The sequence below is a fragment of the Lissotriton vulgaris genome, chromosome 7 (assembly GCF_964263255.1).
Source record: "Lissotriton vulgaris chromosome 7, aLisVul1.2, whole genome shotgun sequence".
NCBI lineage: Eukaryota > Metazoa > Chordata > Amphibia > Caudata > Salamandridae > Lissotriton > Lissotriton vulgaris.
This window is the reverse complement of record NC_141695.1, coordinates 827,589,728-827,606,026: the sequence shown is the minus strand read 5'-3', so window position 1 is coordinate 827,606,026 and position 16,299 is coordinate 827,589,728. Positions and strand designations below refer to the sequence as shown.

The 16,299-nt window shown below is 42.6% G+C and overlaps 1 protein-coding gene across 5 annotated transcripts in view; it reads left to right on the top strand.

Annotated features, from left to right (window-relative positions):
* ARL16 (ARF like GTPase 16) overlaps positions 1–5,218 on the top strand; it is a 44,569-nt gene extending 39,351 nt beyond the window's left edge. For 4 of the 5 annotated variants that reach the window (XM_086931117.1, XM_086931121.1, XM_086931118.1 and 1 more), the window contains 3 exons: positions 685–801; positions 1,125–1,240; positions 1,557–2,438. In XM_086931117.1, the coding sequence (XP_086787243.1) occupies positions 685–801; positions 1,125–1,240; positions 1,557–1,722 (399 nt within the window). In that variant the 3' untranslated portion in view covers positions 1,723–2,438. Of the gene's footprint in view, positions 1–684; positions 802–1,124; positions 1,241–1,556 lie in introns of all 5 variants that reach the window. The other variant, XM_086931119.1, reaches the window with a different exon arrangement.
* Positions 5,219–16,299: the final 11,081 nt, after the last annotated feature.

Below are 16,299 nucleotides of genomic sequence, written 5' to 3'. Positions count from 1 at the left end.
GTAACACTCACTGACTCCCATACATTCAATGCACTCTATTCCCTCAGGTCACTTTCACTAGGTCCGTCCATAACCACTGACCAGTTTACACTTCAATCACATGATATGACCTCTTTACATTCAGGTCATACCCTCTTTAAAATTCAAGTCATTATGCGCAATCCATCACTCTCCACTCTTAGGTTATACCATCAGACATTCACACTCAGGTGGTAGTACCTTACATCCCAGAGCTGCATGGTTACTCCCTGGAAAGAAGGTTCCATATTGTTTGTGGTACTGTGTTAGGCTTGTTAAGAGTTGCATGCGGTCATTGATTCTTCGCCGCCTTCCAATGTACTCTGAATTTTGGATGATCTCGTTTGGAAACCACTTTATTGTATCCAGTTCAGTGAGTCAGTTCTAAGACGCGCTTAGGCGGTCTTTCCTCCCCCGCAAATTCAACAACGTTCTTAATGAACGGGACATATTTTGCTGTGAATGCCCTAAACCTCCAGATCACTCTGTGATGCTGTAGCTCCTTTCCATGTCCTTCAGTCTCATTCTCCCGCTCTTGTGGACGGTTTGAAAAATGTGTTTTTTACATGATACTGTCAGTGCACGTAATTCATACTATGTACAATTCTATTGCATGTCCTCGGCATTTCTCAGGGACTGCTTTTTTTCGTCATGCTCCTCTTATAGGTGGGCACAAACCTGACGGACCTGTTTGTGCAGCGGAAGAAGTTGATTGTAAGGGAATTGGGAGGCTGCATGGGCCCCATCTGGCCCAGTTACTATGCGGACTGTAGCTCTGTCATGGTAAGTTTTAGCTGATTTAGAATACTACTTATGCAGAACCCACTCTGTGGAAAGACTTTACATTCTCCATTCTTGGTTGAGGGTATTCCATTTAGTCCTAGTTTGTGCATGGACTGTCCTGCTCCCCCTTTCCTGTTGTAAGTTTTCAAACTATTTTCATAATATATCTACTTCTCTGATCCACAGATAGCGTACTAAGATTTGAGAGTGTTGTTGCCTTCTCTTCTGGTATTAAGGCTATCTCCTTCACTGTGGACTTCCTTCTCCTCTAGTACTGCTGTGTTCCTCACTGCCCGACTTTGATATTTCTTTATTTTTTCTAGTTTGTTATTGATGCATCAAACCCCACCCAGGTCTCTGCTTCCTGTGTGCAACTGTTGTCCGTCCTTTCTGCTGAGCCGCTGCTCACCGCATCAGTTCTCATCCTCTTTAATAAAATGTAAGGAAAACACATTTTATGTATGTGGAAGTTGGACATAAACTTGATTAAGAACGATGAGCCTTGTCGCAATACAGGGTATCTATATTTGTGATCTGTCCTGAGCTTGGGGTCAAGGCGTGGGTGCCTAAGGTTTGATGGACCTTAGACTCTCTGTGGGTGTGATGGGTTGATGGTCTTTGGTTCTAATATATCCCTCTTTTGGGTGTGAAACTGTATGAGGGTTGATTTAATGTTAAGTTCTTCTTTGTGTAGGGTTTGCTGGTTTTTAAGGATAGCGTCAAGTAGCTTGTAACTTTTTTTCTTCTTTCTTTAGAGACCTTCCATGCTATATGTCGATAGTGGAAATGAAGTCACTCTTCAGAATGAACAATATAATTGCATGTGCTAAACAACCAGTGACTGTGCTGGAAATAAGTGCTCGAGAAGGCACAGGGCTTCCTCAAGTCCTACAATGGTTGCATTCTTCTTGCAAGGGCTGACCAGGAAGAAGACTCCAAACCAAGGGCAAGCTCCTTGCATTTACTGATAAGGGGGCACACATCTGCAAGGAACTCCCACAGGAACCAAAGCTCTTATGGAGCTCATTTGAAAAATATTGCTACTGAGGAAATAGCTCCTGCAGGAGCTAACTTTGGAGGAGACCACCATTCTACAAGGACTGAACTGACCCGGGACCTACCATGTGGCACATTATACATACGGAAACTGGCTCAAGAGAATCCTTGGTGGTCGTGGTACTGAATCAACAATGAAGGGGACATGCTGCTTTCATCAGGACCTGACCACTTGGCTAGATGGAAAATGCTGGGCCAGCAGGCACTGAACCAATTCACTATCAAAATGGTCCAATCTTTACCCAGGTTTTCTGGCTTCACCTTGCCTACAGAGAATGGGAGAAAGTGAGGGTGTGGACGAATGACTATGCCTCCTGTGCACAATTATATCAAGTGTAGGGACTCTGATGGCCTGACTGTGGGAAAGTGAACCACAGTTTTTATGTGAACTGTGACTAGACAGCCACATTGTCCAAAGAGGAGGATCTCAACAGGCATGCATGTTACAATGAGTGAAACGGTGGTTGCTCTTTAGTAACTTAACCCGACCAGCAAGACTACTGTACAAGACAATCTCTGACTGTGTTATGTTTAAAAAGTCAACCAAACAGAACAGTAAGAAATAAAGAACTTACATTGTGCGGACAGAGTTTAAGTTAAAGATAACATTTTAAATATGAAAAAAGTGCTAGTTGATTTTTATTGGGAAAATGGGGGGGAAATCTTGTCTTTGTAGGAATACATGTTCATTTACCCAGTTGGCTACAAACTGGTTAAATATAAAAGAAAATTGAAAAGTCTTTGAGGGGTAAAACAAAATCCCTAAAAATTTACTTTGCATGTAAATGAAAAGAATACAACATCCAGCAGCAAGAAAATCGTTTTCTCAAAAAAAGTTGAGCCTAAGCGCACTAAGACTATTCATTAGAGGATTTCTACCCTAGGATGTTTTTAGGGCTGGTAGGACTGGAGTGATTCCAAATACCTAGATGCGTCTCTGTGGGGAGTTTGCCATCTTCCAGATGCATAGGCTAATGCTAGAAGTAAGCTGCTGCTTTTAAGCAGTCATTGCTTGTTATGTCTAGTCTGATTTTCGGTGGTCTTGATGTGTCACCTTTTCCTGCACTAGTTCAAAGTACACACATGTTTACAGGACTATGACTTCTTTTCAGTGATCACGTGTCTTCAGTTCATCTCGGATTTTTTGACCTTCAACCAACTAGGTACATCCAGGCCTCCAGGAATACATTCCTCAGTGAAACCCAGCAGAGAGAGACAACACAAGGGCTGGACTGGCCGTAGCGGGCATTGGGCGTTTCACCGGGAGGCTAGAAATGTGGGGCTGGTTTTACCACAGTGGGGGCCAGTTTTGTGACTGGGCGCTGGTGGCGCAGCAATATCGGCCCCCAGTAACAATAGCAGCAGTTCTTCACACTTTCACAGCCCCCCATCCTATCTCCCCCCCTCCCTCCCCCCCCTCCCCCCCCCCCCCCCCAGGGCTGGTTGGACAAAACTGCCAGGGCTCCTTTGGGTTCCCAGTCTGGCCCTGCTCCACACACAACAGCTACAAGTCCTCTCTGTGTTCCAAGTATTTCAAGTGATTTTGGAAAGGCATACCGAGTGTCCTTCATAATACAGAGTTTCTTGATGCTTTCGGCTGATAGGAGATAGTTCACCAGCAGGCAAGGTATGCTGGCTGTCCATAGCAGGCTCAGACCGACTATTTCGAGTTAGGAAACTGGTTTTGCCAGTTCTGGGCCTCGTGCTTGGAGCACGACCACACGAATTTCAAGATGCTCTTTTCAGATAGATATGCATTTTTCATAACCAGTGAAGCTTTCTGTTCCATTAATACATTTTGATCTAAGGAAAGCTAGTTCAATTTACAGCAAAATCCTTGAACCTAATTGTTGGGGTGGTTTCTCACTATCCTGTTTACTTTCCACACCCCGCTTATCTATGATTTAACTGAACGTTTGTGAGATTTGCTTTCTGGCCAAGCAAGTTTCAATGACGGCTTTGCGTGGAAAAAGAGAGTGTATACTTAACAGGAAATTATTAATCGTCTGGTATTGAAAGCTCCTTTTACTTCCCCACTGTGCTAGTAGTGACTGGATAGCTGGAACAAATACATTCTGCACGCTTAAATGAAGAATTTCTTTTGCTGGGTAATGCCAGGTGCTTCAAGAGTGTGCCACAACTACGGATGCTGTAATAGCATCCGTAGGAGAAACAGGCCTTCTAAAAGAAGATCGTAGGTCCATTTAAACCACGTTCCTTTGATTTTGTGTTTGATTTGGCAACTATTTCATAGCTGGTCATTAATATATACAGTGTTCAGGAATACATCTTTAACTGTGGCATTAGCAGCCGATCTTGAGAATGACAGTGACAAGGACACAGCAGCTGGCATTTTTATGCTTGAAGATTCTCGCAGCACTGATCATTAACAAACCCTAATACACTTGTTATTTGAGGTGTTCTATGTACTCACACTTATATACAAATATTTTTTTCTTTCTTTCTAGGATATACTGTATCTAGCTTCATTGTTTATAAAATGTACTGCAAAGTCATTTTGGTAGAGCACTCTTGATGCAGAGATTGGAATGAGGGTCGAATATGTAGTTCAGGCATCACATGTATCACTCACAATACGTAGATTGACCATGCAGTGTTATCCTTTTCATAAAAAGAATAGGACTTGTCTTAATTATTAAGCAGACGTGCAGTAACTGCAAGACGTTCTTTGGTATCGAAATCTTGAGGGTAATCCAGCCAGTACTTTCCTGCAAGCTTCTGTGCTTGTAGGAAATGTTATTTCTTTATTTTATTTTTCGAGTTTTACATAGCGCAAACTTGACCTGTGGGTAACAGAGCGCTTTACAAGGTTTGAACAGTTATTTACAAGGAATACGCAAGAAAAATAGTAGGCATGCAGGGTAATAATATATAATAAAAGGTGGAATAAATGATCATGAAATTTCGGAGGTAGAGATGGTAGGTTTTTTCAGAAGTTAGAGAAGTAAATCATCAGTTATTAGCAGAGGTAGTGATGTTCGGGCTCTTTGGTGGTTAGAAGGAAAGTGCACAAAAGCATGTCGATTATTTTAGAAGGGTGGATTCAGGTACTTATTTAGAAGAAATAAATCAGGATTGAGGTTACACAAACTGTACCCTTGAATTTAGGTGCAAAGCATTCAGTCTTTAATGCATTAGTACATATGCTTATGTTAATGGTATGTATTCCTTCCTGGATATTTAGGTACTTCAAGAGGACGTTTTACATAAACAGAATTCAGACTACGTTCCCTGCCAACAACCTTCGAATTGATAAATTGAAATGTAAAACACTACAACAACTACAACAACATTATTTATTTACATCAGATAATAAATTGGAATCAAGATATTGCTGTCACTTTGTTGTGTAGGGGTCTTAAATTTAACTAGAGAATTTGTGTTTGATCAAACACTTTCAATCCCTTTCATAAGACTATTTTTTAACTGTTGACTTTAGAAATGATCTATGAGCGAGCAGACATTGACAGAGCAAACATAGCAGCTACAGATGGTAATTGATATTCACCAGTTATCACATTGATGTTATTTTGTACTATTAGACGAGAAACATAGTGTAAAGTGTAAACATAGTGTAAAGTGTACTGTGAAGAGAAGCAATTTTTAAAGTTTCCTAATTAGCACAAACACACTCACAGTATTAATTAATTGGTGTTTTTTTAAAGAAATTATAATGAGGGTAAGCCCAGTTTGAGTCTAAGTCTAAGCAGTAGAGTAAAGGTTGTTATATTTAAAAATAAACGAGTGGATTGCATGAATAGCAAGTCAAGTTTTGGGATCTTGTTTGGCCAGAGAGTTATAGACCCATCAAGTAAAACGGGAAAACATTGATATGTGAGCACATCGACTGATGGGCCAATAGCTCTTGCTCCATATTTATTTGAGGGCCTCTTAATCACGAGTTATTTCGCTGCTTCTTAATTTAAGTTGTTTAAAATATAGGTCCCTCTTTGCTCTGCTGTTGTTTGCCAGGCTCATCTATGGATAGCTGGTGACGTTTTCCAAAGGGGGTTTTCTTATAGTTACTGGAAAGCTGATTGTTATGTGCACGGTCTGCCAGGAACTTTAAACCCTACATAGTGGAAAATATTATGCTAGCGGTTGGATAGAGGGATTGACTTGGATTGGGTGGAGATATTTCAGTTGTTCATTGGCTAAGGTGTCATCAGACTGTATGTTCCCCAGGCCCAGTATTTGCAGCATCCCCCCCCCCCCCTTCAATCAGTGGGTGGACTCCAGTGATCTGAAATCAGGCATGATGAATCTTTTTTGGTGATTGCCTTCAGAGAATGGGTTCCACAACGGGAAGATGTTAACTGCCTATGTCCTGCTTGTCCACCTTTGCCTGCAGCCAGGTCTGCGGTAAATAAAGTCTTGGTGACTTACAGTTCTTTATGGCAGTTCTCAGTGTATGAGAAGCTTGCACTATATAACTGCATAGGTTGTAGTGCAGGTGTCTCCAACGAGTAGCTCTGGAGCTACTGGTAGCTTGCCAGCACCCCTAAAGTAGCTCTCAAAGGTAAAGCCAAGCCAATCACAGAGACTGTGTGCATATTAACTGCTCATTTTAAGACCCTCACAGTGACCGCCAACCAAACCGATGGCAGGGCCTCTAGGTAACACTGAAACACACACTGTGTTGGCTTATGGGGTCTGCCACATGACCATCTATATTCACTCTAATTCTAACTAAGTCACAAAGAGATTGGCCATGCTATATGCCCTGCTCTATCAGTCGATCATGCACATGTGTGAACAATGTCAATCAAAGAGTGGCTGCAGTATCTGGTGCTGACTCACAAGTGTGTGACTGTGGGAGCTAAAGTGGAAATGTTAGTTGGGAACATGATCAGCCCAGGAGCTGAGGAGAGCAGGGTATGGATCCAGGGTAGAGAAAATCTGACATTGTGTTCCTCCCTAATAAAATGTATTATTTTCTGGGAGATAGTCCTAGTGTCAAGGACTGTCAAATGTGTATGCTGGCCCCAATCATAAGTGTTTTTATCTCTGGTGCAATTGTGTCCCTTCAAGGCAGAATAGTGTCAGTGGCATAATAGTTGTCACCCTTGACTATTTGGGCATAATTGTGCCATATTGGCTGCCAGCATTGACATTAAGAGCATGCCTATTCTACTTTTAGCCATCTCTGACAGAAAGGTGACTAGTTATCGCATAATAATGGCCATGACTGAAACACAGTGCGTATCCTCGATGTTAAGGTTTCCAGTCTTGACACATTGGTGGCCCCGTTAATAATGGTGGGCAATATTAGCATAACACAGGCCTCTGTAGCGTTATAAAGAGCATCCTGAGCCTATGATAATACCTAGGTTTTCAAAGCAGAATCTCTCTATATGAGGCATTTTAACTCCGTAGTACTTGATTAAACGAGTAGCTGATGTTTGAATTCTGTATTTTATAAATGTTTTTTGAAGGCAAAAAATATGTTTTTTCCGAAAAGGCTTTTCTTCTGGAAAATTGTTTACTCGCCCAAAATGAAGTGGTATTTGATAGAAAAAAATGTGTATTTTCACAAAAAAATGTGCTGACTAAGAAAAAATACCACAGTTCTAAAGCACATTCAAAGTTGATAGCAGCACAATAGTTCAATTTGGGGTGGGGAGACTTCCTGCTGTGGTTATGTCGTTTGTGCCAAAGGGCATGTGATGATTTTAATGGTACTTCATTACTCAGTTGTATGCATTTACAGCTGATAAACGTCTTCCTAGAATTTCTGCTGGTAACCTCACCTACAATATTTGGGTTGTCACTAGTGATAATCCTGCTTTGAGTGGTTGTAGTGTTTTGTTAACACACATCGTCATTATTTTACAGTGATAAAAAATGCAAGTAGCTCATCAGGAATTTCCTTGGTCAGACACAGCACTCCCTACAGATAAGGTTGGAGCCACCTGCTGTAGCGCTTCTCAGTGAGGGATGTGGCCGGCTCAACTAGACTCAATAGTCCAGTAGCCAGCAACAGTGCGCTTGCATCTTCTTGTGGTCTCACATTGCTGTGTGAGCTGTTCAGCCTTTATGTGATCATCCCTTCAGTGTCACTACTTGACATCTTGCACCTTCTATTCTGTTGTACTACCCTTCCACCCTCACCCTGCCTTCTTCTTTGCACCCGAAGCAAACCCTTGAGCCCTGCACTCCACCCTGCTGACACTGTTGTTTGGGATTTTGTACAATGAACAGTTGTTCCCACGTTTCATCAATATCCAAAACCGATTATAGAAGTTTGCAGTGTAGGATTCCACACACAGAGAACTACTGGACAATAAGTATTTGCTACTGGTACTTCTTTGCACAACTCAATTTTGCAAATATCTTTTCGATAAAAGTACCTCAGTATGTCTGCCCTATATAGTGTGGGTGGACTGAGATACTGACACAATCTAAACCAATAGGAAAAGCAGTTAAATGGAAATCCAAACATAGGACCACGGAGGAATCAGATAAGTCTGTTTCAGCCAGAAAAGAAATGCAAGTACACCATGTAGGCAGGTATGCAAGGAATCAGAAGAAAAATCATCTATGTCTGCAAAGTAACCAGAGACAGTCTGTGCAATAACAGGGGCCTCATGTGGTAACGAAGAACTGGTAAACACTTCCAAAGGTGGTTGGTAATAAATATCGTCCTTGTTAGCAGTAGAAAACTGTAAACTCACAGCTGATGTGCATCCTATATTAGTTGTAGAAGTAGAAACCTTCAACGTCTCCAGCCAGGGAGAATCATTATTTGTATTATTTAATACTTATAGAGGGATTTTCTGTATGGTAGCGAGAGGAGGCAGGTAACTACCAAGGTGACCTCGTGACCTACTATGTAGGACTGGCCATATGGTGGGGTTTGATAAACTATATGGAAACAAACAGTTTGTTCTCCAACCAGCAAGCAGTGATAAAAATCACAGATAAAAGCTATCGCCCTTGAAAAAAGATTGCGGCCAGCTAATGGAAGAACTCTCTCTGATAGGCATGGGGCTAACACCTTTAATAATGGCAGTTATGCTAGTCGCATCGACTATCTGGCAATTCATCTAAAATTATGGCATGCTCTTCTGGACATGGTAGTAAAGGATCGCATGGAAAGTGATCATAACCCACTATGATTCACCTTTAAACTACCGATCCAACAAGAACCTTTACTACCTGAGAATCGTCTAATCACCCGTGACTTGGTTCCTACTAATGACCAACCAGATATTTTAGCTTCTATTGCCGTGGAAACTTAGAGACCCTTTCCACTAACCCTGACCTTTTATCATTACACCACATAACTGCAATACATAGCAAATCTTTTGCCAAGCTGCGCTCTTATCTTACCAAAGAATGCAGGCCTAGGAGTACCCCTCAAAAGAACATGTGCAATTGGTTCAATGAAACTGGTAAAACTGCCCGCCGACATCTCAGTGAAGCGATTAGGTTGAAAGATCCATTCAGTGTTCAGACAGCCAGGACATAATGTAGGAGAGACCAGTTGAAGGTAAAAAAAAATTGGGATGAAAACAGATGGCAGGACCTCAGATTGGCTTGTGCCAATCACAATTCCTAACAGTTCTGGAATTTGGTCAAATGGGGTGGGGGGCTACCGACCCCAGCCACCGAATCATGTAGCCCAGGACCAATGGGTAATTCATTTTGAATCCCAATATGCAAACGGACCTGAAGAAGCCAACGTCATAGCACTCCCTCATTATTACTACCTTGACAAGGTCTTTACCGCAGCTGACTTCGATATGGCCCTTAGTACAATCATGGGAGGTAGGGCGCCTTGGATTGGCGGCATCCCTGCTGATATTTTCCTTTACAGTAAGTCTTGGTGGAATAGGTACATCTTGACATTGGGTAATGAGATTGCCCTAGAGACCCCTGTCCCTGATTCCTGGAGAGGGGCAGAGATTATTCCATTGTACAAAAATGGTGACAAGTCCCTCCCAGGGAACTACAGGCCTATCAGCCTAATCGATTCTATACAAAAGATGGTAGCTCGATTGGTGCTAGATAAGTTCCAAGACTGGATAGAGGAACAGAAAATTCTTACCCCGCTACAGGCGGGCTTTCGAAACCACATCAGCACGATTGAGAAAGTATTCCGTTTAGGCTACTATATTGGTGAACCGTGGTCTTAGGCAAAGGTAACATGTATGCTGCCTTTGTCGACCTTAAGTTAGCTTTTGACCTGGTTTCGCGTAGGAAGCTTTGGGTTGTTTTGCTGGACCTACTGATACCTCCTGAACTGCTCTCCCTAATAGCGCACCTGCCTGAAGACAACTTTGCCCAGATACGCTGGGGTAGGCAGGGAAATGTCATCACTCCCTTTCCTGTATTGAAGGGGGTAGGCCAAGGCCCCTACCTTATTTTCCCTTTTTATGAATGGGATAGCTGAGTTTTTATCATCGGTTCTTACAGATGCCCCAGTCCTTGCAGGTTCTGCAATTCCCATTGTAATGTTCGCCAACGATACATTGATAATTTCTAAAACCCCAAGTGGATTACACCGAGCCCTCTTTGAAAAATGTTGCTTCCTAGAGGGCCTTGAAATCAATGTGGTGAAAACAAAATTAATGACTTTTAACCAACATAGATCTTTTAAAGGAAGCATATTTTTAGACAAGAGGCCATTAGAGCAAGTTAACGCATTCACCTACCTAGGAGTTATCCTGAAAAAAGATACGAGATGGAGGCGCCAGATCGACACTGCCTCACTAAAACACCGGTAATTATCAGGCGCCATACACAGTGTGTTTAATACCTCCCTGACCAAGCCAATAAGCCCGGTCCTACAAATCCATAATGTAAAAGTGGTCAGCCCAGTGCTTTACAGGGTGAAACTTTGATGGTTTGAAAACCTGTCTAAGCTATCACTCGCTGAAAACCAATTCCCGAGAAACATTACCAACCTCCCTCAAAGTCCCCCGGTCCTTCCACTGTTACAAGATCTGAGTGGGAAAGCATTGGCAGATCTAGCAAGGCTGCGTCCCATCTTGTACTGGCGCCGAATATGGTGTACTCTGGAACTGTCAACATACGTCACAGGCATTAAAGATGTAATCCTATCAGATCGGTTTCACAAGATTAGTTGGCTAAGAGCACTTAGAGCTTCCCTGGGGAGTATTGGTATGTTTGAGCTGTGGGAAAATTCAGTGTGTTGCCAATTCCCCTCTAAAGAGATTATAAAAGAAAGATATTGGGAATTGGTCTACCACAACAGCTTCAGAGAGAGTGATAGTTCATCGCTAACTGTGGCTTTTTTAACAGTTAAACCTTAACCAAGTCTGGAACTGTACTGGGATGTCATATCTAAACCCTTGGATCGAAAGTTGTACTTCCAATTCAGAGTGGGAACTTTGCCTTTAAGAAGATATACAGCAAAATGGGCCAAATCAGGCAATAGTAAATGTCTTTTTTGCAATGCACTAAATGAGTCCTATGCCCACGTCCTGTTTGTCTGCCAAGCCTATTCTGGTCCTCGCAAAGCGTGGCAGACACCAATTTGTAAGAATTTGGGCACTAGAAGGAGTAGCATTGCTTTAAGAATATTGTGTACCAACACTTTGCCTTGTATTACAATAGCAGTAGGCAAGTTCCTAAGCTGGATGTGTATAATCAGATCCCGTACTATAGATGTCATATGAATATCCACAAATTCTATCTGATTGTGTTTTCCACCTACATTTCTGTGGCAATGTCTGAAATAAGTTCCCCTAGCTATTTTTACTTATTAGGGCTCTTAATTCCATTATGATAAGCACTCTTTTTTAATCTGATAATGCTTTGAACTCCGATTATGTTTGTTGTATGAAATATTAATGTTTTAGTCTATGAATTAATTGTATTTTTAATGTTGAAAATGTATTGTTGTTTTAACTGTGACCTGCTTTTATGACATAAACTGTTGAATTAAGCTTTTTGGATTGAATTGGATAAACATCACAGTTCTCGTACCTTGAATGCCATGGGCTGACACTAGTGCTCTGAATGATGAGCCAAATAATTTTCTTTCGGTTATCTTTTCTCGAACCAGATCCCCCAACTTTAGGAATCTAGCCAGAAATTGCTGGTTGCTCCTTCACTTCTTCAGTGGTAGACCTTTTGAAAATTTAATTTGAGCTCTCTACTCTGAAGTCATTCATTGATGATGTCAAGAGGCATATCTGCTGCCATTGTGCCAGGGTTGTCGAGATCGGGAACATACATCTGCACCCAAACTGGACTTTGTAGGGAGTCAAGCCACCCAAGGATCATTAAGCAAATTATTTAAAGCTCTCTGGACTCTATACAAGTGATCGATCCAACGATCACCAAAACTAAATACTCTAGCTGTTATGCACTGCTTAAAGTCAGTTTTTGTTTTCCTCTATCTAATTTCCCTCAGGATGATAGGGGAAGGAATAATGCACAGCAACACCCAGGTTTCGCATGGTATCCTAGAAAGCCTTATAGGCAAACGCTGGACCCTAGTCAGAGTGGAATGCTGCTTCTGCATATGTCCTGATAAAGACTTTAAAATCTTAAACAACAGTTCGAGCATCAGCCGATCACTGTGGCACTACCTATAGGATTCTAGAACATGAATCTACGGCCAATAGAATACATTTGAGCACACCATCTGAATTTAGAGGTCTGCAGTGATCCAAATAGACATGTCAAGGATTTTGAGACTAAGATGGGTGTCTACGGTGGGCAACTTGATGTGGAAATTTAAATTTGCTGGCAAATGTTACAGCTAAGGACATATTGTTTAACCTGCTTGTACAGACTATGCCACCAATGGTGTTTCTGTAGTAAAGAAACTGAAGCCGCCACACCTGCATGGGTAGGCGCTAATCCTCATGAGCAGCTATGATTAATTCTAGCCTGCGGTCCTGGTTGGATATCGCTCAATCACCCACTCTGGGATTGCGAGTAAAAGGTATGCTTTGGACACTCAGTAGGTAGGAGTATTTTGCTGGGTATTTTATAGGTAATGTAGTGCCATTGCATGAAGCATGGAAGCAACCATGATGTCCTTATCCACCTTCATATGTGAACGAGTAATTGCAGCAACAACAGCAACTTGAACCACTGATTTGGCAGCTTCATCAGCCAGTGAATTCCCTATGTGTATTCTAACACACTGATGACTCAATGTATGAGTTACATGAGCCTCTGGTAAGCAGTCTTTTGATATGCCGCTTTTCCTCAAAGCAGTTTATGCTGGGGAGGGTTTCTTTTAGAATCACTGAATCCAATAATGTAAGTCTTCATTGAAAGACTGGACGGCTGAGCGGTACAAGCCTCAAAAGATTATGTAAACTTTTTTTCTGCTTATGGTGAAGGACTGGGCTATTCTAAGGCCCAGCGGTGCCAGGGGACAACACCTGAAACCTTCGTGGGTTACCTGTTCTGGCGTACAAATCACAGAGACACGGGACACTTCCTTCGGCCTCAAAGATCAAGGTTTATTTACTGCAGGGAATACAGAAATCGCAAGAAGTACACCACGTGTAGGTTCTGGGAGACTGCTTCAAATTGCAACAGTGGATCGCTCCTTTTATACATATTTTAGTCATAGCACAACATGGCGAACAAAGGGTTACAACTCAGTTCCCACAGTAAATTTCAAAAGGGTTGCTTTCATGTATTCAGGAGCCCAGAACATAATTACAGTAACATCGCCGGTTCCCAACTGTAAAAGTACGTTATCCCATCATTAAGTACATTCCATTCTAGCTGTAAACGAGTTAAGAAAAGAGACAGGAACAGATGCAAGGAAGACAAAGATAGACAACAGATTGAAAAAGAGTGTAGGGGGCAATATCGGAAGCACGATTGCAGGATCAAAGGATTCGTGCCTAATGCATGCACGGCTGAAACAATAGACCGGCACGGCAAGATGAGCCTCGATCGGAGCCATCTGCCTTTGCAGTGTCATCCCCCTCGACATAAAGACACCCTCAAAGGAACACGTGTCTTCCGCAAGAGCTTGGGAATCCCAGGGTCACGAAGCGGACAGTGTCCGTTCGCTGGCTACTTGAGGGCAAGAGACAAAATGGATGCCGTATCTAAAATGGAACCCGTGGGTTCAGATGGAGAAACCCACGAATAAGACAAACGGTTCAGGGTAGCGTAGCAAAAACACGTACACCCACTAAACTCGTCATTTGCGGTTCATAGATACCAAACTCGTCCATATTCGAACGAGTCAAAAACACCATTATGATTGTCACAGAACCTCAGACGCTTCTTTTGCCCTCATGTAGGCAAGCACTAGTCGATATCAGAATCGATCTCGTTATTCATCAGATCATTCAGATGTTGCTGCAACATTATTCTATCCATCAATGCTTCCTTGGTAACAGATGGCCGTCTTATACACGTCGTAGCACAGAGGCCACATAAGGCAGGACCACACTGTACGCAAAGACAACACGTGAACAGAAACGTCACAACAACCCCGATGATCATCAGAATCTTCCAACCCCACTTCGACATTTGGCCCCATAACCATCCTAGTAGCGTCCAATCACCCACGTCCACGTGTATGGACTCGGAGATCTTATGCAACTTCGAGATGGCTTGATAGACAGTTGGAGCATTATCAGGGATGAAAATACAACAACTCGAATGGATCACCTTGCACACACCACCTCTATCTGCAAGAACGTCTAAAACCATACGGTTCTGCAACGTCATAAGCCTATCCGCCTGAAGCTCTGCTGTCAGATTACCAAGAGCACTTGCAGTTATATTAGCAGTCGATTCGACCACACGAGTCAACTGTCTCAGGTTCCTACTATTGACCATAGGTCCCCAAAACGGCAGGAAACCCTTAAAGAAGTCTCCTGCTTCTTGACCGGCAGTGTCCTCTTTGCTAATAACGCCTCTCACAACTCTAGTCTTGTGATAGTTCGAGGCAACTGTGAAGGTCGGTGGCAACAGATTCGCAATATAACAGGTGCCCGAGAAGTCACGGGGCAACCATGTATATGCGCGATCGTAACATACAAAGTATGTACCCTTGGCAGTCAGGAAAACAGGGGAAGAGAGCATCGGTAAAACATACGTTTCAGTGCAAGCACTCTTCCCAAGCTGGGCTCACGGATTTCGGGCAAGGACTTGCAAGCAGAAATTACCAAGGTGGGGTACGATCCAAATCGGAGACAAGCTTTTAAGCTGTCTATCACCCACTGATATACTATACTCAGCCTCACTCAGATCCTTTTATGCTCGCACCTCTTCCTCTGGAATAAGCGATGCATCAAAAATATCTCTATCTAAGTCAACAATCGCTCTTGCCAAAGGCTTGTGGTATGGGCCGGGACCAGAATCTGCAGAGCGTGGCTCTCGATGGGGGTAGGAATCTAGTGCACTACGGAACATAGATTGGAACGCTCGAGCTGACCCCTGGGAGCTGTAAGGAAGAACCAAATACGGAATACCCCTATCCATGGTATGTGGCATTAACCCACACACCCAACAGTTAGTAGTATTCATCACCAACTGATGCTGATGTAGAAGCTGGACAAAGGAGTTGTTCATGAATTCCGCACGTCTAACCTGTTCATGTTGGGGCAGAGGATGAAAGGAATGTGGAGAAACAGTGGGAATAGATTTTAGTTCAGAAGAAGAAGAAGTAGGTGAAGCGGAAGGCAATAACGACTGTATTCCAAAATACACTCCACCCACCAATAGCATAGAAACAGTCAAAAACAGCAGGAATACCTGAAACAGAAAGCATTTTGTTCGTACAACCTTATGTAATTTTGATCTTTGAGATGACATCCTCTCTACTTCCGACAACTTAGAGAAATCCATCCTCTAAAAAACCGTCCGTAACGTTCTTGACGCACTTCGTTCTGAGTAGCGATTATCAATTCCCAGGAGTTCCCAGGAATCGACAAAAGTAACCGACCTAGTGTCAGGAACCTGCTAAACAGAAGGAAGTACCCGCACGGCCCTACGGTCAACCCGGATGTAAGGTTTTCTTTAATCAAGCATTCAATTGTAATGCAAATCTCCTAGCTGTGGAAAAAGCATACGTGAAAAAGAGCTCAAGAATTAATAGAGGATGCAATTGTTCATAATGTTCATGGCAACAGTAAGGGGGTAATATGAATTCAAAAAGGAAAAACAAAAAGGGATGTATTTATTAGTCTTTGTCACGAGAACGAAGAAAATATCGACTTCTCCCAGGTCGAGTCTGTTCTTCAAATAATTGTTCAGATTGTGGAACAGCGTCCAATCGATCAGATGACAGTTCAAGCCTCGAATTCTCCAATGCTGATGGTTCAACAGATGTATCTGGCTGCAATGAAGTGTCTCCTACAGGTTGAGCATCACTAAACGGCACAAAACGTGTTGGGGTCTCTGTTTCCGTTGCGGCAATCCCAGTCCTCACCCAAGAATCTGCTGGCAAAGGGATCGGAACTT